Raw genomic sequence first — 27,902 nt, forward strand, 5'->3', positions numbered from 1 at the left:
TCATTGCAGTACTCCTTTTAAAAGGAAAGAAGGTTATTATCAGCTATGTCACATGTTTAGAACCTTTAAAAGAAATTTTTAAGATGTCTGTTGATTATAGACAAAAGAGAGAAAACTCGGTGGGACAAAACAATGGAGTATTATGGCAACGACTGAGACAAAATAATAGAGTATTGTGGCAACGACTGGTACAAAATAATGGAGTATTGTGGCAACGGCTGAGACAAAACAATGGAGTATTGTGGCAACGGCTGCTACAAAACAACGGAGTATTGTGGCAACGGCTGGGACAAAACAACGGAGTATTGTGGCAACGGCTGGGACAAAACAACGGAGTATTGTGGCAACGACTGATACAAAACAACGGAGTATTGTGGCAGCGGCTGGTACAAAACAAGGGAATATTGTGATACCGGGTGGTTCAAAACAACGGAGTATTGTGCCAACGGCTGGGACAAAACAACGAAGTATTGTGCAAACGGCTGGGACAAAACAACCGAGTATTATGGCAATGGCTGGTACAATACAATGGAGTATTGTGACAACGGTTGGTACAAAACCAAAACAATGGAGTATTATGGCAACGACAAAACAATGGAGTATTGTGGCAACGAATGATACAAAACTATGGAGTATTGTGGCAACGGTTGGAGGCTATATAACAGAAAAAATGGCAAAACTCTGGAATTACTTTTGCGCTAACCGTCGTGCTGAATCTGGATCTCTGTCGCATCAGCATCCTCTCTAGTTTCTAGTTGTTAAGTCAAGTTCCTTTATTTTTCCAGTTTATTCTACGTTAATGCATTTTTTTTTTAATTTGTCTACTTTTCCTTATATATTTTTTGTTAAACTCCTCTTTATATTATTGATGTCAGTTGTTAAACTCGTTAATATTAGTTTCAAAAAAATTATTAAGTTTTTCTTTAAAAATTCATTCTCATTTATAATTTTTTTTATACTATTAATATGGATTATGTGAGTTTATCTATATATTCATTTTCTTATTATTATTATTATTAACGAATATATATATAATTTTTTAGTTCAAATGATCTAATATTATTATTTTCTTTTACTATTATGTTATTTCTTAGGTATTTTAGTGTAAATTATTTTGTTCACTTTTATGATGTGGTGTTTTAAAATTTTCTGTCTTATTGTAACTTTTATTTAATTTGAATTAAAAGATTTAAGATTGACAAATTCAATCAATAATTCTAGTATCATCAATGTTGTAGATTCATAGATATATGTATTTAGATTACTTTATTTTTATCAAATTTATAAATATTTTACTATTTTATACTATTAACATGAATTATGTGAATATATATATATATATATATTTTATTATTAACGAATTTATATTATTTTAGATCCATGTAATCTATTTGAACCATGTAATCTATTAGTTCAAATGATCTAATATTATTATTTTGTAAAAAAAAACTACAAGCCTATTAAATTTTGCATTGCACACACATTTCTAAATACACTAGTGTAAAAATGGATCATATAACATCGCCCAATAACCAAGACTCTAATTTCATACCTCAATATTTTTTTCCTACTTTACTAAATTATAAACCAATTTCCATGTCTCAAAAGCATTCAATTTGAGGGAAACAATTGTGAATCGAGCATATATTCGACTGGGGCAACGGCTGTAGCAACGGATGGTACAAAACTATGGAGTATTGTGGCAACGGCTGGGGCTATATAACAGAAAAAAAATGGCAAAACTCTGGAATTACTTTTGCGCTAACCGTTGTGTTGGATCTGGATCTCTGGCGCATCAGCATCCTCTCTAGTTTCTAGTTGTTAAGTCAAGTTCCTTTATTTTTCCAGTTTAATCTACGTTAATGCATTTTTTTTAATTTGTCTACTTTTCCTTATATATGGCTCTTTTAAAATTATATTATAATCAAATCATCTTCATAAATAATAAAGTAAATTTTAATAAAATAAAATAAGCAATTCTCGTCAAATTTAGAATGATTATTAGTTATGGAACTCAAGAACCAACCCAAAAGTACAATACAACATCAAAGGAACCCTTGCATTTAAATCCAACAAACTTATTTCATGAACAATTATCACAAGAATGCAGATATACATGCAAAAGAAATAAATCTCGTGAAAATATCATCCTAATTGTCAAGAAAAATGTTGTTTCAATCATATTTAACTATTTAAGATATATTGGAGAAAATGAATGTCAACCTTAAAAAATCAAATAATCATAAGGTTATGCGAAGATCATAATATTCCCAGTAAAAGATAACTGAAAAACATTTTTGTAAAGTATCAAGAGAAGCGATTGCTGCAATATAAAAGACACTTCTAACTATTAAGTCAATCTCAAAAAACATGCACAACACTCATTGTCTCTCGTTAGCACAAGGAAACAATAAGCATTCAAATGAGAACGTTATAAAGAGATGAATTCCAACTAAATCTTCATGTCAAGAAAGAATAATAGCTATCTTGTATTAGATAACATGTCAAATTGACATATTGTCTCTCATATCATCAAAATTGAAGTTATCTTGCTCCTATATATAAGAGACATCAAAATATTAAACACCAAAAGTTTGACATTAAATTATATATGACTTATCCAAATGCTCATCAATGAAATAATTCTTCAAACATCACACGTTCTCAATTCTATACTCATATTCATAGCTCAATTATTATAAGTGAGTTTTTTATTCAAATCAATCTCAAACATTAATTGGTTTAAAAGCAGATCCCAAAACAACCATTTACTTGTAAAACATTCTTAGATTTGTTGTAAGAGTGTAAAAGTGAGTTAGATTGATTGTAATTGTTGTAAAGTTAATTGGGACTTGGAAGAAAGTTTGCAATCTTGCTAAAACTAAGATAACATAATTTGTAAAAAGTTCTAAGTGAAAGAAGTCTAAGGTATAGAAGTTAGGAAGGTTTATCAAGTATCTATGGAAAAATCTTACAAAGAGTGAAGATTGAACGTAACTCAAATTAGGTGAACTAGAATAAATATTTTGTGATTCTCTTTCCTAAATCTTTTACATTCACCATTTAAACTTTGAATTCATATAAACTAGACTGTGACTCGCGCATTGCGCAGTAGATGTTGATATATTTTTATAAGTGTAAATATAAATTTTTTTCTTTTTAGTCATTTATCTTTTTTTTTCTTCCCAATTTGGTTCTTTATTTTAACTTTAAGTGACAATTTGATCTTTTATGTTTTAAAATGTCAACAATGTTATCATTTTTTTTTTACAAAAATTTAAAATATTCATCAAAATTTTCAAACAAAACCCATAAAATTAATTAGCATCTTCAATATATTGCAAATTTTATTAAATTCATAACTTCAATATTTAAATAAACTCATATTTTTATTCTTTAATTTATGATTTTGATGTTGTTGGAGATAAAAATATGAGTTTATTTGAATATTTGAGCAGAGATGACTTCATGAGATCAGATTCGTATTTCCAAATGATAATTGATATATTTAGGATGAAATACTTAATATGACATATTTTATTACCAACAAATATGTAAAGTTAGAAATGGAAAAAAAAGTGAAACTTGATTGTAGTGAGAAGATGATATGTTTATTTTCATGAGGAGCTTTTGTGTGTAGGTTTTCAACATTGAAGAGAGAGAGAGTACAATGCAAAAGCTAAATTGAGAAATTGAAGATGTAAGATGAATTGTAGAAACTTATAAAGGGGATCACATAAAAATATAAACGCCTAAATACTAGATGTGACACATAAGAGTGTGATGTGTCATTGATTTGAGAGTCTATTTTAATATATTATATAGATACTGCACTATTGATCATTACTTGCACTAACACTTCTGAACGTTGTGAATTTTATATGTTGCAAATTTCTATTTAAAAATCATTTAAAAAAATATCACAATTCAAACTTCATTATACTTTGCAGTGATAGCGATAGTTACAACCATTGCTCTCTTTAAATATTCGTGTTCGTTTTGTTTTGTAGGATTTGTAGTTGGGTCTTTTGAGTTTCATGGACCGTAGTCATGTTTGTTAACTATCTTGTACTTTTCTCATTTTCTTGCCACACCTTGAGATTTTTTTTTTATATATCCTTTTTATTTTATTTTAAATATACTACACTTAAGAAAAATAATACTCCTACTTTTCAGCACTAGTAGATGATCGCATGCTCGACTAGCGACTTCCTGAATGTTTTTTTTTTTTTTTTTAATTCAATAGAAGATTACATCTCCAATATGCGGACCATGCATTAGGCGTTCAATTTTTTTTTTCTCACATTTTTGCAATTACTAAATTATTTATTTAATAAAACAAAAATAATTATAATATTTTAAAAAACAAAATATTATTAATAAATTAAAATAAAATTAATAAAATTGAACAAATAAAATACATTAAACTAAAGAAAAAGAATACCATAAATTGAATAAAAAATACATCAAATTCAAATTGTATTATTATTATTATTATTATTATTAATTTTTATTTATTAGATCCAGAAAGAAAAAGAAGGAAGTTGATATAATATAATACTGTTATTTGTTTTGCCACATCTATTTAACTGCATTATCTTCTTCCAATTTAATATATTTTATTTTATTAATAGTATTTTGATTTTTTTAAATATTTTAATTATTTTTAATTTATTTAAAAAATCAAAATACTATTAATAAAAATAAATGAAATACATTAAATTAGAAAGAAAAAAAAAAGCAAACGATCCACCAAATGTGTCAAAACAAGTAACATGTCTCTTTGCCGTAAAATAACAATGTATTTTCTTAACAACACCCTCTTATTTTTATGTTGATCTAATAACCAAACAAAAATTAAATAATAATAATAATAAAATATTGTTAATGTAATTAAAAAATAATAATAAAATATTTAAAAAATATAAAATTTTAATAATAAAATCAAGCAAAATATCAAAGTTAACGTTTTTGAGTAGATGTGCGAAAATTAATAACATTATATTATTTTGACAAACCAATCGTATCTTACAGTTAAATTAATATTTAATATTATTTTGTTAACAATTGAGTTATTGATTATTTATTATCTTGAATTATATTATTTTGACAACGCAATCCGGTCATGAGATTATCTACTGTTGTTAAAAAGCAGGGTAATTTGATATTAATTTTTAAAAGCGTGGGAATTTAGTATATTAAAGAAAAAATGATATATAAAAAAAAATCCACACCTTGAGCTAATATTAACATTTATTGACTATATTGCCTTTGACTTTAAAAAATAACTTTTTTATATTAATAATATATACAAATATTTTTCTTATCATGGTTTTTTTAAGCGATTTTTTTTTATCATATCTAATTGATTAATTAAATAAAATTAAAAAAATATATGATAACTTATATGTTATTTTAGGAAAAATTAAATATTACCGAAAATATGTTAAACGAAACTCACGAAGTGCGGTTATAAAAACACTGTTACCATTCTATTCTTACAAAGAGTTTTTCTTGACACCCTTGTTCTGCAAATTTTGTTGGAAAATCTTTTGTGCTCTGTTGCAAGCAAAGTATATTATTTTATCTCTAAACCTTATCATCAAACAAACTATAAAAAAGATACGTTTAAAATATTATAAAATACATTCGTATAATTGTTTAAAAGATTCCACCAAATCGTCGTATTAAGAAAATAAAGATACATTTTTTAACAGAAAAATAAATATCTTTTGGATACACAACATAAACATAAATCAATTAATATCCATCATTAATAAAAAGTTACTAAATTATATAAAAAAAAAAGAAAAACATTAATTTTGTGGACAATTTGGCAAAAGAACGTATCATAAATTTATGGGAAAGATTCGTTGAAAATAGGATCATAACAGAAAATATACTCCACGTGGTGATACATAAATAAGGAAGGATTTGTCTCTCTCTCGAAACAAACAAACAAACTATGCTTCTCTCTCTCAAGAATAACGCTTCACCCTTCTTCTCTCACTAAAACCCTTATATTGTTCTCACAAAGTTTCTTACTTTCAACATTCACACCACCATTTTGCTCTCAAACAAACAACACTGCTTCAATTACAGGTTTTCACTCTCATCCTTCGTATTATTATTATTATTATTATCGTCAAATGTTTTATAATAATTTAAAAAGTTAATAAAATATGAATCCATGCACACATTATTTATTTTTCTTTCTATGTTTTAGGTTATAATGGCTGAAAATTCAGGCCAAATCAATTTTAACGCTGACGATGTTTTATTTTATCAAGATAACGACGTTATGGGGTTTAACTCTTCAATGTCCAATGTTAGTGTTGGCGTTTCTTATTCTGAAACCCTAACCAGTGATCCCGTTGGGTTTCACATGAACTCAGGGTGTGATGTTTTGATTAATGGCGGTGGAAAAGAGGGTTCTTGTGAAGAAAAGGTTAAAGATTTGGAGGATGGAGGAATGTTTGGTGGGAAAGGATGTCAGTTTTCATGGGGGGTGATGAAGAATGAAGATGAGAAAAGTTTGATTCAATGTTCAGATAAAGGTTTGGTTTTTGAATTTAATGACGGTGTTGGGATTGAACAGGAGTGTGAGAATGTGGGGAAAATTGCTTTGAGTAATGAGGTTAGAGGAGTTGAGGTTGATGGTGCAATGAAAGCTGTTGATAGTTTTGCTATTAAAGACTGCCCTAGAGATTCTCGTGCCTCGTACTTTGCATCCTACAAATTACAGGATGGAATTCCATATGTGGATGTCAATACAGAAGAGTCTTTGGAAGTGAAAGACATGTTTTTGAGAAATTGTCATGGTCTTGAAACTTCATATGGGTTGAAACAGCCACCAAGGAATGAGGTTCAAGGAGTTGATGATAATCTGACCAAGTGCGTGCAGGAGGAGATTAGAAACGTTGCTTTGAAGAATTTAAGTGCAATTATGGAGGATGATGCAAAAGTAAATGTGATACAGAAACAAACCACAGACATCAATATTTCTAGAGCAGGTCTGTCTAAGACTATTCAATACGACTGTCATGGTTTTGATCTTGTTGTAGATCTCAATTCTTACAAAAGCACTCAGGAGGAGGATAGTGTGTATAGGGAATTGGTGTCTTCCAATGCTAATTTCCGTATATCCGACTTAGTATGGGGAAAGGTTAGGGGCCATCCTTGGTGGCCTGGTCAGATATATGATCCCTCAATTGCATCAGAGAAGGCAAAGAGGCTCCGAAAGGAGAACTGTTACCTGATAGCATATTTTGGGGATCAAACATTTGCTTGGAATGAAGTGTCCACGATAAAGCCATTTCATAAGCATTTCTCAGAAATGGAGAAACAGAGCAATATGGAAAATTTTCAACATGCTATTGTTTGTGCTTTAGAAGAGGCCTCAAGACGGGTTGAGTTTGGCTTGTCTTGTCCTTGTGTGCCTGGAGAGAGGTCTTCTAAGCTAAAAACTGAAGTAATTGATAATGCTGGAATCCTTCAACAATCAAGCAGAAGAAATGGAGGGGACAGGTTTGTAAATGCGGCATCTTTTGAACCGACAGAACTTGTCAATTATGTTAAATCATTAGCCCAGTCACCAGATATTGAAATTGATAGATTGAATTTTGTAAGTGCTCGAGCCCAATTGTCGGCTTTCTATCGCTCAAAAGGCTATTCTCAACTGCCTGAGTTTGCAGTGCATGATCGGTTGTTCGAGAAAGATACAGAAATTCTACCTGTAACAGGGAAAGAGCAGTGCGGTGATCAAATTAATGAGCAAGTTTGGGAAACCCATCAAGGCCTTTCGCAGACGTCCAAGCACATCTCTTGGAATACCAAGCAGAGTTGCAAAAAGAATAAACTTTTGTCAGATTTAATGTCTGAGAAGAACCCCTGTAATCCAAATGGTGAATTTACGCTCGAAAAGAAAGCTGGTGATAATTCAACTTCACGGCGTGGCAGAAAACGGAAGGCAGCTTATGATACTTCTTATGATTGTTTTCATCATTCCAAAATCAGTGCCAATAATTCAACTTCACGGCGTGGCAGGAAACCGAAGGCAGCTTACGATACTTCTGGTGATTGTTTCAATAGTTCCCAAACTGGAAACTTCGCTCAATTACAGAATATATCAATAAACGAGATGCGGTCTCAACTATGCTCAGCTGCCAAGGATCCTGCAGGAGAAAATTACTCCAGGGATATGATAATGTTTTTATCAGAATTTGGAAAATTCACTGGCCGGAACAATTCTGTTTACCTGGAGCAGGGATTTTCTTTGGAACAAGAACATGGTGGTGAGATTGGAGTAGTGACCACTACAGAAGCTGCTGCTTTCATGTCAACACCAACGGAGGAGCTTTGCATTGATTCTTATTGGACTGATAGAGTAATTCAAAGCAATTCTGAAGATCAGACATTTGTAAAAAGCCAGAATGAAAAAGAGGAACTTTCGCCAGCTGCTGAAATTACCCCAAATCCAGGTTTAATGCATCAAGAGACTGATGGAAATCTCGGATCGGAACCTTCTAACCCGGTGGAACATTTGGCTGAGAGTTCTCCTACTGCTCTGACTCTGAAGTTTACAAACTTGGATTCGGTTCCTTCAACAACAAATCTCAACAAGATCTTTGGCCGCTTTGGGCCACTAATTGAATCAAAGACTGAACTGCTACCGAACACTAACCGCGCCAGAGTTGTTTTCAAAAGACGTCTTGATGCAGAAACTGCGTTTAGTAGTGCTGGAAAGTATAGCATATTTGGACCTTCACTTGTTAGTTACCGTCTCAAGATTTTGCCTCCTCCCTTGAAGAAAGGTACAGGAAAGCGAGGAAGAAAAAGAAAAAATGAAAAAAGTTCTGGAGATGGAGCTGCAGTTTGATGCCTAGGTGTTATCCTTTTTCAACCTCAAATTATTGCTGATTTTATGTGAATATCCACTTTCTTAGTTTTAGTGTTTTGATGAGTTGTTAACTTGGCTTGCATGCCTAATGCATATAATTAAGTAGCTGACACTAATAGATGATATTTAGAAATCTTCTGGGGATAGTATCATTTCCATTTTATTATGATGGTGCAAATATTTTGGGACAAATATGAACAAAAAGTTCAAAGTTTCAGCTAGTGTATGACTTTGTTTGACAAGTGATATTTTTATGAATACTACTAGTACATTATTACTGCATTTTCCTAGTCACGTATTGAAGTTATTCGAATTCGTATGATTTATATCCATTGCTTCGATTTTTATGGATACTATACCATATTCTTCACTTCAAAGGGCTTAATTCAAGCCCAACATGTGTTTTTTTGGTTTAACCTATTGGTCTATTCTTTTACTTACTGTATTAATTAGTTATTAATGAAATATTACAAAATATAGTTTAATAATAAGTTATTAGATTTTAAATGTATAGTTATATAGTTATTAGAATTTGATTATTTCTAAAAAGTGTTGTGGCAAAACTCATACAAGAAGTGAGGTTAATTGACTTTTAATATTAAGTTTAATTGACTTGTTGATATTGAATTTAATTAACTTACACCATGAATGTAAATTAGTATAAAATTAATTTTATATTGATATGAATGTAAATTAATATAAAATTAATTTTATACTAATATTTATTGAGAGCATTATATTTGTATGATATACAATTATTTTGAAAATACAACTAATTTTTTTTTTTTTTTACTACTAAAACAATTAAAAAAGTTTTGAAAACGGAGCTATGTGATAAAACTAGTTTATTTGATATACTTTAAATCTTTTAAAGTGTATTTGGATGAGGAAATTTTACACGACAATTTAATTTTATAGAATCGGTAACTTAAATCTTTCATTAAGTATGAAGAGGATTGAGTCTAACGGAAGAAATTATATTTTTATAATGTGACGAATCAATATTCGAATTTCGATTAAGAGATGAATTTCGATTGAGAGAGATAATCACATTTAATATTGTAAAATACGATGACTATATCCGGTGGAGGAAATTTATAGATTATGGAAAACCAACAAAGTAAGTATGAAAAAAATTTAAAATGAATTTTTTTTTCAAGAAATTTTGTTTAATCTAAATTTAGTACAACTTAAAAATTAAGAATTTGACATTCTCCTTTACATATAAGTTCGGCTAGAAATTAAACCAAAAATTTGGATTGTAAAAGTATGTTAATCTTTTTTGAGTTAGACTATTTAGAAAAAACAAAATCTATTAACAAAAAAAAAATCTCAAACTTTAGACATTTTTAAAAAAATATTTTAGGTCACGGACTTAATTAAATATTAATAATTTTTTATTTATTATTATAATATTTGATTTTGTATTTTATATTAAATCATAAATAATTGAAATTCTTTAGTATCATATTAGATTACCGGTCAAAGTAAAATTTAATTAACCTCGATATCAAAATGATAGTAATTATTAACTTTTAGCCTCTTTTCTCCCTGAACTTCGAAGAGAATAATCGTGTAAGATTGACAAACTATTGATTTAAAGGTGACAAACCAAACAAAATTTATTTCTTCTTCTCACGGGCAAGAGTGAATTCAACTTGTATTACTTCTAAACAAATGGTATAGATCTTTTGCATCCCACTAATAATAGGATATCACAAAGTTAATAGGGTCTTACAAAAAGACATATAGAATTGCCACATATGGAGGATTGATTAGAAACTCTAATTTTTTATTAGAGGATTTTATAGCAAACTTAGCACGTTTCTAAATTTTTATTAGAAGATTTTATAGCAAACTTAGCACATTTACGACTATTTGGGTAGGACTTTGGACTTTTTGTATTGGTATATCTTGCTGGATGTAAGATTTATGGGTCACATATGTAATTAATTAATAAAGTGTGTTATGGTCATTATATAATTAGCCAATAAACTAGGGGTTAAATAATATATAATAGTTTATGGCTAAATAATATAATAGTTATGAAAATTAATAGTGTAGATACCAGACATTTTCTAATTTAATGAGGGGCTGAATTGGAAATACTACAATTTGGGATATAACTAATAATAGTTATATATAGGGGTAATGGTCCCCAAGGCAAACACAACAAGACTATTCAGTTTCAAAACCCTAAAGGAGAAAACTCTCTGGTTCTCTCTATCCCCATCAAGAGAGCAAGGTCTTCAGGGTGTTTTGCTGAGGAAGATCACCCAACCCATTGGCTCTATCATCATCATCCCAGGATTTCATCAATGACAATTCCCACAGGTACGCTTCCGCCCTTGGTTATTCATCATGTAATTGGCATGAATAGTTAACAATTGGTATCAGAGCCTACCATGTTTAATTCATGATGAAATTCGGTTATTGTCTGTATTTTAGGATTCAATTTGGGAATTTTGACATGATTGAAATCTTAGGGTTTGAAATTTGGGAATTTGGATTTTCAAATTACAAACTTATTGTCCATGTTTATAATTCTAGATTTTTTGCTTGAATTATTTTAATGAATTATTTTTTTTAATGAAGCCTAACTATTTAAATAATTTTTAATCAAGCAAAATTACTTATTAAAATAATCTGTGGGAATATTTTTTTTTTTAAAGTTTATACTTTGTTTTTTTTTTATTCCCACAGTCGGTTAGGTTGTTTCTCTATTCCTTCCAATCACCGTCACTTCATTGACCTTTACCTTTCGAAATTCCCACAGAGCGCAAAGTAATATCCCTAAAGCTAATAAAAAAAAAATTGAAAGAAAACTTTTAATTGAATCGAGTTTGAGTTAGTTGAACTTGAATTGAAGCTACTGAATAGTTGTTTATCAAATGGATCTGAGAGGATTATTGTTTTCGTTATTGATAACAATAATGACAGGTTTGGAAATGTTTTGCGGTGCGAATGGAGCGACGGAAAACGAGTTTAACTGGAATTTTTTTTTTTTTGGTGTTGTTTTAGGGTTCTTATTATGACATTTTTTTTTGATTTATTTTTATTTTTTGAACAATATTAGTGAACAATATTTTTTTAATACTAATAAAATAAAGTTTATATTAGTGAACAATATTTTTTAAATATTGTTTTATTTGGATATAATAAATATATGTTCAAGTCAAGTTTGACATTTTTGAATGAGTTAATTGAAACTTGACGTCGCCCAAAGGAAGAGTATCAAATGGTTGTGTATATGCTTATTCATGCAGGTATTGACCGGCCCAAAGGAAGGTTAACATTTGGCAGAATTACATGTACACTTGCGATGATAAATTTGTGACAATTATTTGGTATACATGTGAGCAGTAAATCGGCCCAAAGGAAGGTTTATTGTTTGACATGTCTTATTGTCAATATTTGATCGTTGCAACAAGAGTACCACTAGCAGTTGGTGTTACTGTCCAAAGACTTGACATCAATGGTGCACTGGGTATCTTGAGATGGGTTAAATTCCATGATTTGAACATATGTATTTATTTATTGATTGATTTATTTTCCTATAATGTGAGTTTCTAAGTTTCGTTCTTTATTTAATTCACAGCATCAGTTGCTTCCATATCTGCAAATTTGAGTTCTATTCCTGTCCTTGATGGGACAAATTTTAAGGAATGGAAAGAGAACATTTTGATTGTTCTAGGCTGCATGGATCTGGACCTTGCATTAAGAATTGATCGACCCCCTACTCTTAAGGACTCTAGTTCTTCTGAAGAAAAATTAGAGTATGAGAAATGGGATCGCTCAAATCGCATAAGTCTTATGATCATAAAGCGTGGCATTCCTGAGGTCTTTAGAGGTGCTGTCTCGGATGAGATAGTTACAGCTAAAAATTTCCTTGTTGAGATGGAAAAACGCTTTGAAAAAAGTGATAAGGCTGAAACAAGTTCTTTGCTTCAGAATTTAATTTCCATGAAGTATCAAGGCAAGGGAAATATAAGAGAGCACATCATGACGATCTCCAACATTGCTTCTAAGCTTAAAGGACTAAAGTTTGAGTTGTCAGATGACTTACTCATTCATTTAGTATTGTTGTCTCTTCCTTCGCAATTCAGTCAGTTTAAGGTGACTTATAATTGTCAAAAGGAGAAATGGACTCTTAATGAGCTCATTTCATTATGTGTGCAAGAAGAGGACAGGCTGAAGCAAGATAGGACTGAAAGTGCTCACTTTACTAGCATCTCTAAAGACAAGGGCAAAAGGAAAAGAATTGAGGAGCCCAAGAACAAAGCTGCTGCTAAGGGTCCAGAACAAAAGAAGCAAACTAAGGATAACAACTGCTTCTTCTGCAGGAGTTCTGGACACGTGAAGAAGGATTGTGCCAAATATCACGCTTGGCGTGTTAAGAAAGGTATGATTCTGTCTTTGGTCTGTTCTGAGGTTAATTTAGCTTCAGTACCTGGAAACACTTGGTGGTTAGACTCTGGTGCAACTACTAACATCAGTGTTTCAATGCAGGGTTGCCTGAACTTCCGAAAGCCTAGTGATACTGAAAGATGCATCTATGTAGGAGATGGGAAGAAGGTAGAAGTTGAAGCCATAGGAAAATTTAGATTATTATTAAGTTCCGGTCATTATTTGGATTTAAAAGACACTTTTGTTGTACCGTCATTTAGACGGAATTTGATCTCTATTTCTTATTTGGACAAATCAGGATATTATTGTTCATTCGGGAATAAAGAATTTACTTTGTCTTTAAATTCGAATGTTGTTGGAACCGGTTTACTTTCTGGTTATGATAATCTTTATTTGTTGGAAACTGTGGCTAACTATAATGAAACCTTGAATGTGGAATCACGTGGTACTAAGCGGAAAATTGACAATTTCAATTCAGGAGTGCTTTGGCACAAACGTCTAGGTCACATCTCTAAAAATAGAGTTGAACGACTTGTGTCAGATGGAATTTTAGATTCCATTGACTTCACAGACCTTAACGTTTGTGTAGCATGCATTAAAGGAAAACAGACTAAAGATAAGAAATTAGGCGCATATAGAGCTACAGACGTCTTAGAATTGATACATACGGACATCTGTGGGCCATTTCCAACTCCTTCTTGGAATGGTCAACAATATTTTATATCATTCATAGACGATTACTCTAGATATGCCTACCTTTACCTAATTCACGAAAAGTCCCAATCAATAGACGTGTTCAAATCCTTTAAGGCAGAAGTTGAGAATCAACTTAATAAAAGAATTAAAAAGGTCAAATCTGATCGTGGTGGTGAATACTACGGCAGATATGACGGTTCAGGTGAACAACGTCCGGGACCATTTGCCAAATACCTAGAGGAATGTGGAATCGTCCCACAATACACTATGCCGGGGTCACCCAGCATGAATGGTGTAGCTGAAAGACGAAACAGGACTCTTAAGGATATGGTAAGGAGTATGATTTGTCATTCCACCTTGCCAGAGTCACTCTGGGGAGAGGCATTAAAAACAGCAGCATACATTCTTAATAGAGTACCAACTAAGGCAGCGGCTAAAACACCTTATGAGCTTTGGATTGGGCGTAAGCCTAGCCTGAAGCACTTTCATGTTTGGGGATGTCCAGCTGAGGCAAGGCCTTATAGGCCGAATGAAAAGAAATTTGAACCCCGAACAATTAGCAGCTATTTTATAGGGTACTCAGAAAAATCAAGGGGCTATAAATTTTATGATCCTAATTTGAGAACAATTTTTGAGACGGGAACGACAACGTTCTTTGAGGATATTGAGTTTGGGGGGAAGATTAAGGTTAAAGATTTTGTCTTTGAGGAAGAATCTGTAACAATTCCAGAACTGATTCTTCCACCAATTGACTTTCCCATTATTGAACAAACTCAAGATGATCTGGTTGTTCAGGAAGAACAAAATCCAGATCAAATTCAAGATCCTCAAGAACAAGTGCCTCAAGAGCCAGCTCCATTGCGGAGATCCACTAGAGAAAGGAAAAATGCTATTTCGGATGATTATGTAGTATTTATCAATGAGGTAGAGGAAAATGTTGGCATGACGGAAGACGACCCGGTCAACTTTCATCAAGCCATGCAAGATTCTCGTTCAGATAAGTGGATCGAAGCAATGAATGAGGAGTACAAGTCTATGCAAGACAATTCAGTTTGGGAACTTATCCCATTACCTGAAGGAGTGAAACCCATTGGTTGCAAATGGATTTTTAAAACCAAGCGGGATTCCAATGGTAATGTGGAGAGATATAAGGCACGTCTTGTAGCTAAGGGTTATACTCAAAAGGAAGGGATTGATTATAAAGAGACTTTCTCTCCGGTTTCATCGAAGGACTCTTTAAGAATAATCATGGCTCTTGTTGCTCACTTTAATTTGGAGCTTCATCAAATGGATGTAAAAACAGCTTTTCTCAATGGCGACATTGATGAGAAGATCGATATTGTGGAACCAGAAAACTTTGTGTTGGGAGACCCAAAGAATATGGTGTGCAAACTAAGAAAATCCATTTATGGGCTAAAACAAGCTTCTCGTCAATGGTACCATAAATTTCATCAAGTAATTCTCTCATTTGGTTTTGAGATGAATACAGTTGATGATTGTGTGTATCATAAGTTCAGTGGGAGCAGACATATTTTCCTGGTCTTGTATGTTGATGACATACTGCTCGCCACTAATGATATAGGCATGTCTCACGAAACTAAGAAATTTCTATCAAAACATTTTGAGATGAAAGATCTTGGTGACACCTCTTTTGTATTATGAATTCAGATACACCGAGACAGATCTCGAGGTATTCTTGGATTGTCACAAAAGAGCTATATCGATAAGGTTCTCAAAAGGTTTGGGTTACAGGATTGCAAACCAGGGGACACCCCAGTTGCTAAGGGAGACAAGTTTAGCCTCAAACAGTGCCCTAAGGGAAGTTTGGAAATTCAAGAAATGCAAAAGATCCCTTATGCTTCAGCTGTAGGGAGTCTTATGTATGCCCAAGTATGTACGCGTCCAGACATAGCATTCATAGTAGGGATTTTAGGCAGATATTTAAGCAATCCAGGTCTTGACCATTGGAAAGCAGCCAAGAGGGTCATGAGATATTTGAAGAGAACAAGAAACTACATGCTCACATATAGGAGGTCAGACCAGTTAGAGATCACTGGGTACTCTGACTCGGATTTTGCGGGATGCCAAGACAGCTTAAGATCAACTTCAGGCTATGTCTTTCTGTTAGCTGGTGGAGCAGTTTCTTGGCGTAGTGCCAAGCAAGGTCTTACTGCCTCATCAACCATGGCAGCAGAATTCGTAGCAATTCATGAGGCATCTGACCAGGGCATTTGGCTGAGAAATTTTGTCACAGGGCTGCAAATAGTTGAAGGGATTGAAAGACCACTCAAGTTGTATTGTGACAATAGATCAGCAGTCCTGTATTCTAACAATAATAGGAGCTCAACCAAGTCAAAGCACATTGACATTAAGTTCCTAGTTGTTAAAGAGAAGGTACAAAGTGGACAGATATCCATAGAACACTTAAGGACAAACTCCATGATTGCGGATCCACTCACTAAAGGTCTACCACCCAAGGTCTTTCATGAGCATACTGCTCACATGGGTGTGCTACAGTTTGAGGAATCTTGATTTTAGTGGGAGTTTCGTCCATTATGTAATTCATGTTCTATGTTTAATTGTAAAGTACAAATACATTGTATTTGGACTTTCTGATCAGAAATAAAGTTTAAAGTATTCAGTTTTTGGTTACTTTGTACATTTAAGTTATGGTATGATCTCATTCGATAAAGTAGGACCAGTTGAAAATTGACATGCATTGACCAACTTCATGTAATTTTCATGCTACATTTTTCATAATGGGTCTATGTCATTTAGTTGTGTCAGTACAGGTGGTCATTGATGGGTTTAGTTATGCTTATTATGACGAAAGCCTCTTTGGTTCCATGTGCTGATATGATTAATGGACGGGACAATTTGGATTATACTCAAGATAATTATAATGACATTTTTAACGTCATAAAGTCTAACACACTCCTAAGGATACATGTGTGACCAGTGGGAGATTGTAAGATTTATGAGTCACATATGTAATTAATTAATAAAGTGTGTTAGGGTCATTATATAATTAGCCAATAAACTATGGGTTAAATAATATATAATAGTTTATGGCTAAAGAGCATAATAGTTATGAAAATTAATAGTGTAGATACCAGACAGTTTCTTATTTAATGAGGGGCTGAATTGGAAATACTGCAATTTGGGATATAACTAATAATAGTTATATATAGGGGTAATGGTCCCCAAGGCAAACACAACAAGACTATTCAGTTTCAAAACCCTAAAGGAGAAAACTCTCTGGTTCTCTCTATCCTCATCAAGAGAGCAAGGTCTTCAGGGTGTTTTGCTGAGGAAGATCACCCAACCCATTGGCTCTATCATCATCATCCCAGGATTTCATCAATGGCAATTCCCACATGTACGCTTCCGCCCTTGGTTATTCATCATGTAATTGGCATGGATAGCTAACACTGGACAGTTGTAGATCAGAAAAATCATCTTTGAAATGGATTTTTTTGTTGGTTGTTAACATGGTAAATGTTAAATACTCATCCAATTCTTTTATTCAACCTATTCTTCAAAAGGTCATTACTCTTCTACACCTCATTGATTGGAGAACTTCACTGTGTCATATTTTCCGTCAAGTAAATAGATGTGTTAACTTATTAGCTAATTGATTATTTGTCTTAATCAATTGAGTATATTTTCCCTCTGCTTTAAAGTCATAAATAGTTTATTGGATGTGTAATATGAGTGTAAACAATTTTACACTAAGTTAATATGAGTCATGAATTGTATAATTATTGATGGGTGGAAGTTACAATCATGTAATGGGATGATTAAATCAATGATTGTTATTAATTGATAGTGAAAAATTTATATACACTCTTAGAGTGTAGTCCTTTTTCTCATCATAAATTTGTTAATATTTTATGCAATTTAAGCATATTGTCCTACATAAATTTTTTATATAGTTAAAATTATTATTATTATTATTATAAAATAGAATTAAAATACAATGTTATATAATGATAAATTGTCTGAAAGGTAAATTCAGTGGCGGATCTTGAATATCTATTGGGTGGCCAAATATTGAAAACTTAAATGGATAAATAAAAAGTATAATATTGTATTATATATAAGAATTTTAAATTATAAATTTACAAAAATAGATTGGAGAGAGAGGTAGTAAATCAAATTTTAGTTAATATTTTTAATAATTAAAAATTAGTTAGAATTTAGGTTGAAAATTTTATTTTATTTTATAATTATAGTAGTTATTTTTATAATTTTTTTATAAATTATTTCATCTGAATTACAATTTAATCTTAAAAAAATTGAGCTTTATTCTAATCTTAAAAATTAGGCCTAATAAAAAAAGTGCAATTTTAATATTTAAAAAAATTGGTAAAGTAAATTTTAGTCTATATACACGTATGAGAATCTACATATACCAATCTTCATGTCATTTGGTTGGATTAATTTATGTAACAAGAAAAAATGCACATATAATATGTTATATTCACGTATTAAACTGAAACATACATCTTGACAACACAACTCAACAACCGAAATTCAACTCATAAAATACATTGATTATAGAATCCAAAATTAAAACAACATATACCGTTAATATCTATATTAATCAGTGTATCTATTAACATTCATGTCAATATGATATATCAAAATGATTTATAAACCAAAATTATTGGATAGACTTATATGATTTATTTTTCAAATGCTTGTCACATTTAATAGTTATTCATTTTTCAAAAATTTTTAGACTTATATTTTCAAATCAAATCAAATTTATATCTCACCAAATTTGACACAAGCTAGTCCATTTCCACAACATGCACATTGCCACTAACTTCAAACCCAATTTGTCATTCTTTAATTTTTTTTATTTTTTTTTTAACGTCGAGACAATGATGTTCATAGTTAACGTGAAGAATCATCATTGTTTGGTCTATTCTTTTATTTACTTTATTATCCAGTTATTAATGAAATATTACAAAATATAGTTTATTAATATTTTTTTTGCCAGAAAGTTTAATTGATAAACTAGAGATTTTTAACATTGAGTTTAATTGACTTATATCGTTAATATTGAGTTTAATTGACTTACATCATGAATGTAAATTAGTATAAAATTAATTTTATACTGATATTTATATTTATTGAGAGTACTATTTTTGTATTTTTTGTATGTCATACAATTATTTTGTAAATAAAAGTTTTCTTCGTTACTATTACAACTAAAAAGGTTTTAAAGACGGGGTAACGTGATAAAACTAGTTTACATGATATACTTTAATTAAATGGTAAATTTTATTTAGATATACGAAAAACAATTAGATGATTGAGTTTATTGGAAGAAATTATATTTTTATAATATGACGAATCAATATATAATTATATCTGATGAATGAAATTTATACGATATAGAAAATCAACAAAATAATTATAGTTTTGTAATCTGACGAATCAATATATAATTATATTTGATGAGGAAATTTATATTTTATGGAAAACCAACAAAGTAAGTATGATTTTTTTTTTTAAATAAAATAATTTTACAATAAATATTGTTAAAATTAAATTTTAAAAATTTAATATACAACTTAAAAGTTAAGACTTCTTTAAATATAAGTTAGGCCAGAAATTAGACAAAAAATTTGGATCGTAAAAGCATATTAAAAATTCAGAGAGGCCAAAAATTTGGATTGTAAAGTATGTTATATTTTTTTAGTTAAGCTATTTTTTTTTTTTAAATTCTATTTAACAAAAACATTTGAAAAAATCTTTTAAATTTATCATACTAACTTAATTAAATACTAATAAATTTTTACTAGTATTATTATAATATTTAATTTTGTATTTTATATTAAATCATATTGATTTTGTACTTAGAGCATTTGTTAAAGTGGTGTAAGATTGGCAAGCCCTTGTTTTAAAGATGGCTAACCAAGCAAAGTTTTATTACTTCTAAATAAATGGTAGAGATCTCTTGGACTCTCCTAGTAACATGGTATCACAAAGTTAATATAGATAGTCTTACAAAACACATCAGGACTTGCCAATTGATTAGAGATTCTAATGGTATTTTCGTTAGAGGATTTTAAGCAGACTTAGCATGTGTTCGGCTATTTGGACAGAGCTTTGAATTCTTTGTATTGGTATAAATCTTGCTGGATAGATGTACCTCAGAAAAGTCATATTTGAAATGAATTCTTTGGTGGTTGTTAATATAGTAAATGCTAGATACTTATTTAATTCTTTTATTCAATCTCTTCTTCAAGAGGTCATTACTCTTCTCCACCTCACTAATTGGAGAATTTATGTGTGTCATATTTTTCGTCAAGGAAATAGATCTGTTGGTTTGTTGGCTAATTAATCATTTATCTTAATTGCTTGATTGTGTATCAATTGAGTATATTTCTTCTGCTTGAAAAATAACTTTAGAGGAAGATATTTGATGCTCTAGTTTGATTCATTTGATTTCGTAGTGTAACTTTTCCTTTCATATAAAAAATGTTTAATTGCAGTTTTGGTCTCTCTATTTTAGCTGAATTGCGAAAGTAGTCCCTCCATTTTGTTTCTCCCTAGTTTTGGTCCCCCAAATAGAATTTTGGTTCAAAACTTAATGAAATTTCATATTTTAAAGTCGTACTACACCATTTATGATCATAGATTTCATGTACAATTGTTGCAAATGAGATCTTGAGACATGGTGTGACTTAAATAAATGCAAAAAAATGAAATTTCATCAAGTTTTGGATCAAAATTCTGTTTGAGGGACCAAAACTGGAGAGAAACAAAATGGGAGATTATTTTCGCGATTCAGCTAAAATAAGGGAACTAAAACTGCAATTAAACCTATAGAAAAATACATAAATGGTTTATTGAACATGTAATGTCAATGTAAACAGTTTTACACTTAAAGTTAATATGAGTCATGAATTGTATAATTATTAATTGGCAGAAGTTACAATCATGTAGTGGAATGATTAAAACATTGATTTTTATTAATTGATAGTGAAAATTTTACGTTAGTGCATAATCCTTTTTCTCATCATAAATTTGTTAATGTTTTATGCAATTTAAACATATTGTCATATATAAATTTTTTATATAATTAAAAGTATTATTATTATTATAAAATAGAATTAAAACACGGTGTCACATAACGATGAATTCTTAAAAGATTGTTTTAGATTATATAAAAAAATGTCGTTTTAAATATTAAAATACAAATTACGATGATTTCAAATATTAACTTGCTAGTTTATTTATAAAAATCTAGATCACTTGAATGATGTATAATTTTTTAAATAAATACTGAAATAGACATTTAAACTAACTTTAGAGTGTTGTCATACATATTTTTAAAGTAAATCAAATCTAAATCTCACCAAACTTGACCCAGCCTAATCCATTTCCGCAAATGATTCTCCCAGCCTAATCCATTTCCACAAATGATTCTGGTGACAATAAGATTGTTAAATGAGTGTGGTATCTATATTTTTAGTTAAAAAATTCACAAAATTAACCTTACAAAATAATACGATGAATTTTGTATATTTCTTTTAAGGGAAAATTAACATGTATCCTAATAATATATATATTAACGATTCTAATTGAAATTTTATAGTAAAATTTGAGTTTTCTAATTCTTTAAAAATTTGATTTTTTTTTTTAATAAGTTTTTGTATTTTTAGTATCCTTAACATGTACTTTAAAATACATATTAATATGATCTATTTTTTACAACCGTATTTAAAAATTGATTGTAAAATAATATTGGCCTCTCATTAAATATCAATATAAAACTAGGTCACACAACATTTTCTCATTTCTCCGATATATAAAAGAATCTCTATTTATATTTTATCTTTATTGTTATATTTTTTCATAAAACTTAATTATATACTATTGAGTTGTGTTTCCTTCTTTAAAAAAACGATATTTTTCTATATTAAAAAATCTTGATAATCTTAAACAAATATCAGAAGAATTGTTTATATCACAATAATTATAATATAATATTATGATTGATAATCTTAGTCAAATAATCTAAAAAAAAAAAATGTTTTAAAAGCTTTTGAAATCCCAAGTCCAGTACACACAATGTTTTGGCGCGCCGATGATCATAGCGTAACCGCAATTGTTCTTCTTACACAGAACTGAAAATCCCCAAATTCAATTCACATCGAAACGACGACGATGACAATCTCCGAAACCGACGATTCTTTCACAAACAGTAATGACGATCGACGTCTCAGTCTCATCGACGTTTCTTCCGCCGACGATTCTCTCATCGCTAGAGACGAATTCGATGATGCCGCTACCAAATTCCAGGAGTGGGAGCGGGAACCTAATCACATTCAAAACAGAAAGTGTGATTTGCGACAAAGTTTAGCTTGGGATAAAGCCTTTTTCACAAGTGCTGGTACTTTAATTATTATTATTATTAAAGGTTATTAAAGAATTAATAGTACTATAATCATCTCAAATTTTGTTTTTAGAGGACTAAAAACTTGCACTTTTACAATTTGTAGTGACTAAAAAGTAGGTAGAGGGATGAAAAAATTGTAAATTTTATAAGGGATTAAAAACATAGGATTTAATTTGTATGTATGGACTTCTAGTTAATCATATTGTCAATCAATCATAACCACTCGACTATTAAAAAGTTTGATTTTGATTATATCTAACTTGAAAATCATACAAATGATAGTTTGTGATTGGTTAAGAGTGTAAAAAATGTTTATCCTTTTTGGTTTTAGCAACTTTGAATTTGTTCTTGATCCATATATTTTATCAATTGGAATGAATTAAAAACAGTGTAAAAAGTGTGATACACCTACAATGCATCAAAATTATTCTCAAAGACATATTAAATCCTTATTAATATTGTTATAAAGATTAATGTTTTCCTTGTTGTTGTTATTCCTATTACTACTGTTTTTTGGTTCAGTGTGATTCACTGTAAGAGCCATGTATGGTCAGGTGTTTTGGATCCCGAGGAGTTGAGTAGTATGATTGAGGGTGTTGGGAAGGGTGATAAGCGTGCATCGTCGTTACCAGCGATTCAAGAGGATGTGCATGGGTCATATGAGTCCATTTCTACTTTAAGCAACAATAGTTTGACCCAGGAGAGTCTCGAGGATGATTTGTTTGAGGATGTAAGAGCTTCGATTCAGAACTTTGGCAGGATGTCTGATGTGGCGAGGGCTAACAGAAAAGTTTCATCCGGGTTCCAAACTGGTAGCTGTAAGTCTTTATCTGCACCTTGAACTTTGTAGATAGTTGGTTCTTGGTATTGATCAACTGTGGTTGGCATCCTTGCAATCTGTTTGTTTCTATTTGTATGTCCAAGTTTTAAACTGTGAAGATAAATAAAGCATGGGTTTATAGATTTAGATAGATTGGTTTTAGTAGATTTTTTTCTCCAAGAAAATCTTGTGTGCTTCATGCTTTGGCAGTTTGGCTGCCTCAATCTCTACTGGATAATGGCTATTGTCAACAGAAGCACAAATATTATCATAAGTATCAACTACTTTTGCTGATACCCTACTGCTCCTTTACTGTGGAGTAACCTCCCTTCTCAGCAACAAAAATTATTGAAAGACAGAATTAGAATAGCCACACACCACACACAATGGTGTTAACATTTTGAAACGTTAAAAACTGGCTTGAAAAAAAATGAATCTGAAACATTAAATTAAGTCAAGGGATTTCTAGAGTAATTTTTCCTTTTCTTTTAAAAAAGACTACGTCTCAACTCAAACTGAATGATGCAAGGCAAGGACGCATCTACTTTCATATAAATGTTATCTGACAGCAAATTCATTGTTACTACTGTAATTGAAAATTGATTTTGGACTTCTAGTAGCCGGGACATGAAATGACTGTTTACCTTTTGTCTTGCCCTGTCACCTTCTGATGTGTTCAGAGCTAGTAGGTTGAATTTTATTTTATTTACTCTGCCTATATTCTAATGCATTGATTTATGTTCCATTAGTCATATTAAGTGTTTACAGCTGCTCCTTTCAGCTTCTAAAGAGGTTGGCATGGCTTCCTGTAAGAAGGTAATTATAGACCAGATATTTTTGTTATAGGAGTTTGGAATAAGTGAAAAATAGCTGTAATAACTATGGGTTTTGGATGAATGAAGGACTCAAGTTCCAAGAGTCCAAGTGCAGGCATGCAAGGCACAGGGAAGTTGACAAAGAAGAATACTATTTCTCCACACCTTTCACGGGTAAGCAACTAAAGAAAACTTTCAACAGAACTTATGTTTCTGTACTCATGATATCTAATGCACTTGCATGGGAGACAATAGCATTGGTAGATCACGAAATTGAATTTTAGTCACCTCATATATCCTACTATGTTTCTTTATTTTTTTCAAAGAAATCTGTTGCTAGAAGGGAAGAGTCATCTATTTCAAAGCAACCAAGGACACTAGGAAAATCTAGTCCAAGTTCAACAATATCGTTCAGTAGAACTTCTCTTGGTGGTCTACATGTCAAAAGCGAAAAGGACAAGGCAAATAAAAAAAATGGTGGTTAGAACTTGCTTTAAGCATGATTCTTTTTTCATCTTCTTTTGTTATAGGTTGCCTTGTTATTCATTTTTTAATTTTATTTAGCCTTTTCAGGTAAGGTCAATTGTTTGATGAACACATCTGTCATTAAAGGTACTCAACTTAATGGGCTTAAACCCATCACATTATCCAAATCCCCATTAGGTCTATCAGTTGCAATGAAAACAAAATCCCCAATTTCCCCATCTTCCAGCAGCAACTTATCCAATAATATTAGCAAATCATCACCATTGAATTCCTTGAAAAGTAAAGTTGACGCTGGAACAAAAAAGCCACTCTCTTCTTGCTCAATTGTCAGAACACCACCAAGAACTGATTCGAGAGATAAAATTGGGTCTAGCAATTCTAGTCTTTCAGGCTTGGTGCCCATCGCCAAGTTCTCTTCAAGCATTTCGCCTGCTAGCTCTGTTAGTGACTGGTCTTCAGAATCATCGTCATCAACTTCTATGACTAAATTTAGGTCTAACAATTCAAGGACTACCTTTCACAGTAGCTCTAGCAGAAAGCACTTACCAGAGAATGATGCTCAATGCTTTTCAAATTCTCAAAAATCTCGGAGTGGTTCATGCTTAGAAGGAAAGAAGACTAGGGATGCTGGATCCATCGGTCAGTGTGTAAGGGCTTCTGCTGCAGGAATGGCTCTTACCCCTTCTCCCAAAAAACCTTTAGCCCTTCGACGGTCATCACCCAAGATTGGCTTCTTTGAAGGGGTTAGTGTTGTTTTGTTTGTGATAAATATATTTAGGAACTGATTTTGTGAGTGTAATTTTCTTGGTGACGTTATCAAACTCTGTCTAACTAAATTATGAATTAAGACATGTAGCTTAAAAGCCATGTATTGGTTTTACTGAATATGTGTTTCTGCTCACTAGACATGGTGTTTTTCCCTTTGTTTTTTGCTTCATCTATATTACATCTCAATCTGTATCATTATGTTACGTAGGTGAAACCGCCAGTCCGCAATCCACGTGGGGGGATGCAACCACACACTATTGTACCACAAGCAAGGGCCAGTCCTTCTAAAGGCCAAAACAAAGCAAAGCTTGGAAAGCTGAAATCACCAAGATCAATCATATCACCCAAAAACAAAGAGTTCAATAACCAACAAGATTTGCATCCGGTTCCTCTTCATGAATCATCAGATGATGAAAATAAGACTTCTATGGCTTTACAGCCTGTCGAAAGCTCCACTGTTGCGTCCACGGAAGTTCAAAACCAAATACATCTTAAGGCTGGTGAAGGTAACTTGGATGCCAATAATACCATGGTCGAAGTGCACCGTATAGATGCACATGATCTAAATCTTAGCTATCCACAGGGAAAGTCTCATTATGATGATCAAGTTGATTGTTTGAGCCGACAAGTTGAACTTATGGATATAAATACGACAACACAAACATAGCACACCAGCGATATTGTTTCTCTCTTGTCAAATACTTACTCAAGTTTACTCATTCTCCTAGGTGGGAGGAATTTTTGAAGGGTCGTTACTTCATTTACTTGGCTTATCTTGGATTCTTTTCCCAGCCAATTTTTATATACTAGCTTGCACAAAGAGGTCCTTGATGTCAATAATCATTGGGCAATATAGATGATGGTTGTGACTAACGTTTTAATAGATTCAATAATTCTAGTCGTAAACATTTTGAAGAACCAAGGTTTGACTAACTCAATCGTCCCATTCTCATAGTCATGGACCAGTAGCACGCCGAAATTTGAAAGAATATCTTTATACGTTTTTGTTTTGGAAACAAGTGAATGATGATATTTTAGTTGGCTTTTATTTCCACCAACTTGTGCAGATTTAAACCTTTTCTTGAGAGCTGTTCAAGAGTAGGGGTGTTTTGGGATCTATTTATTTACAAGAATAACTTATGAAGGACACGTTCCATTTAATATCAACTCCATCTCTAAATATCTATTTTCATCTGTTTCACACAGATTAAAAATTAAAAATAAGTATTTTAAATTTTCCAATAATATGTATTGATCTTTTAAATTTTTCATTCAATCATTGTTTTGTCAAACTCACATTAAAATAATATGAATTTAATTTATATACACTGTGAGTGTTAGTCAATTATAATAGTTAGATTATTAAATATGTTTGAATTTACTATACTTATTACAAAATCATGCTTATAAATGATTATAATGTGTTGACAATATAAAATTTTACACCGACTGTGAATGACAATTAATCTCAAATAATATATATAACAAATTATTACGAGTTTTATTATATAAAAAAATAATGTATTTTTTTTTGGTGAAAAAAATAATTGATGCATCTAATAATTTGAAATTGAACATTTATCTACATACCATATAGTTTTAAAGTTTTATGAATTTTTATGGATCAATTTATTTAATGGGAACTTTCATTTCATCTGTAAAAATAATAAGAACTTTCAATTCAAGAGTTTGATTGATTTAATTCTATTTCTTCAAAGAATTGTTGAAGACGTAAGTAGAGTAAGTTTGACACCTAATGTCAATAAATCCCTGACTCTATTTATAAGTAAGATTGATATTTAAGGGTGAAGGTAAAACGCTAATAATTGAAACAAAGCTGAGTTTTTTTGTAGTGGAACAAAGTTAATGGTTGGGAAAAAAATTATATTTGATAATGATGATTAACTATATCTTATATCATATAATTCAACAAAGATAATAGTTGAATTGTATGATGTTAAATAATCATTATGATTTAGTTAAAAAAGAACATAATCATTATACATATCACATTTTAGATACATATGCATTACTCTCAATTCAATATATACCCATTTACATTAAAGATAATAGTAAAACAATAATAGTCTCATAGGCATTTTTCATTGGCATACTGCACTTTAGTGTATAACATTATCATTCAGTGAAGCGACCTCTCTTTGAATCTGTTCCGTCTCCACTCCTCGTATGTAAATTAGGTAACCGCTTATGATATTTTTTAATATATTCTAACAAATACTTGTTGATCACAGCGTTGTTTTTCTCGAATGTTTTGACTAATTCTTGGGATTTCTAAATTTTTTTATTCACTATATTATAATTAGATTTACAATGGTTTTTCCATCTTGAGATTCCACTTTAGGTAATCATTATTGCCAGGGTGAAAATGATGCGAACAATGAAATGGTGCAAGCAATCAAAGCAGAAACTGTTTGCTGAACTAATTCAAAATGTTATCCAGATGGTGCAAGCAATCTAACCTTCAATAAGTGTAAAAAGCTGGGAAAAGAGTTAAATGTTGGTCCATCATGATGTTGATGCATATAGAGATTAACTAAAATGATAATAGTGGATTAGTTATATTTTAAGTTT

General features: G+C 31.0%; 2 protein-coding genes across 5 annotated transcripts; both read left to right on the plus strand.

The window, feature by feature from the left end:
- Window positions 1–5,939: 5,939 nt before the first annotated feature.
- Window positions 5,940–9,181, plus strand: LOC101489416 (PWWP domain-containing protein 5). The gene is made up of 2 exons (XM_027333360.2): window positions 5,940–6,102; window positions 6,227–9,181. The coding sequence occupies exon 2, from the start codon at window positions 6,233–6,235 to the stop codon at window positions 8,876–8,878; it is 2,646 nt and encodes an 881-aa protein (XP_027189161.1). The 5' UTR covers window positions 5,940–6,102; window positions 6,227–6,232; the 3' UTR covers window positions 8,879–9,181.
- A 12,872-nt stretch (window positions 9,182–22,053) lies between these two features.
- Window positions 22,054–26,477, plus strand: LOC101489735 (uncharacterized). Of its 4 annotated transcripts, none has more exons than XM_012714831.3 (7): window positions 22,054–22,415; window positions 22,976–23,239; window positions 24,023–24,057; window positions 24,144–24,230; window positions 24,383–24,536; window positions 24,621–25,285; window positions 25,519–26,477. In XM_012714831.3, the coding sequence occupies exons 1-7, from the start codon at window positions 22,190–22,192 to the stop codon at window positions 25,975–25,977; spliced, it is 1,890 nt and encodes a 629-aa protein (XP_012570285.1). In that variant the 5' UTR covers window positions 22,054–22,189; the 3' UTR covers window positions 25,978–26,477. The 4 variants fall into 4 exon arrangements, with proteins under 4 accessions (XP_012570285.1, XP_004497465.1, XP_004497464.1 ...); XM_004497408.4 differs by having other exon boundaries at window positions 24,630–25,285; XM_004497407.4 differs by having other exon boundaries at window positions 24,383–24,533.
- The last annotated feature ends 1,425 nt before the right edge of the window (window positions 26,478–27,902 follow it).

Source organism: Cicer arietinum, chromosome 4, assembly GCF_000331145.2.
Source record: "Cicer arietinum cultivar CDC Frontier isolate Library 1 chromosome 4, Cicar.CDCFrontier_v2.0, whole genome shotgun sequence".
Classification (NCBI taxonomy): Eukaryota; Viridiplantae; Streptophyta; class Magnoliopsida; order Fabales; family Fabaceae; genus Cicer; species Cicer arietinum.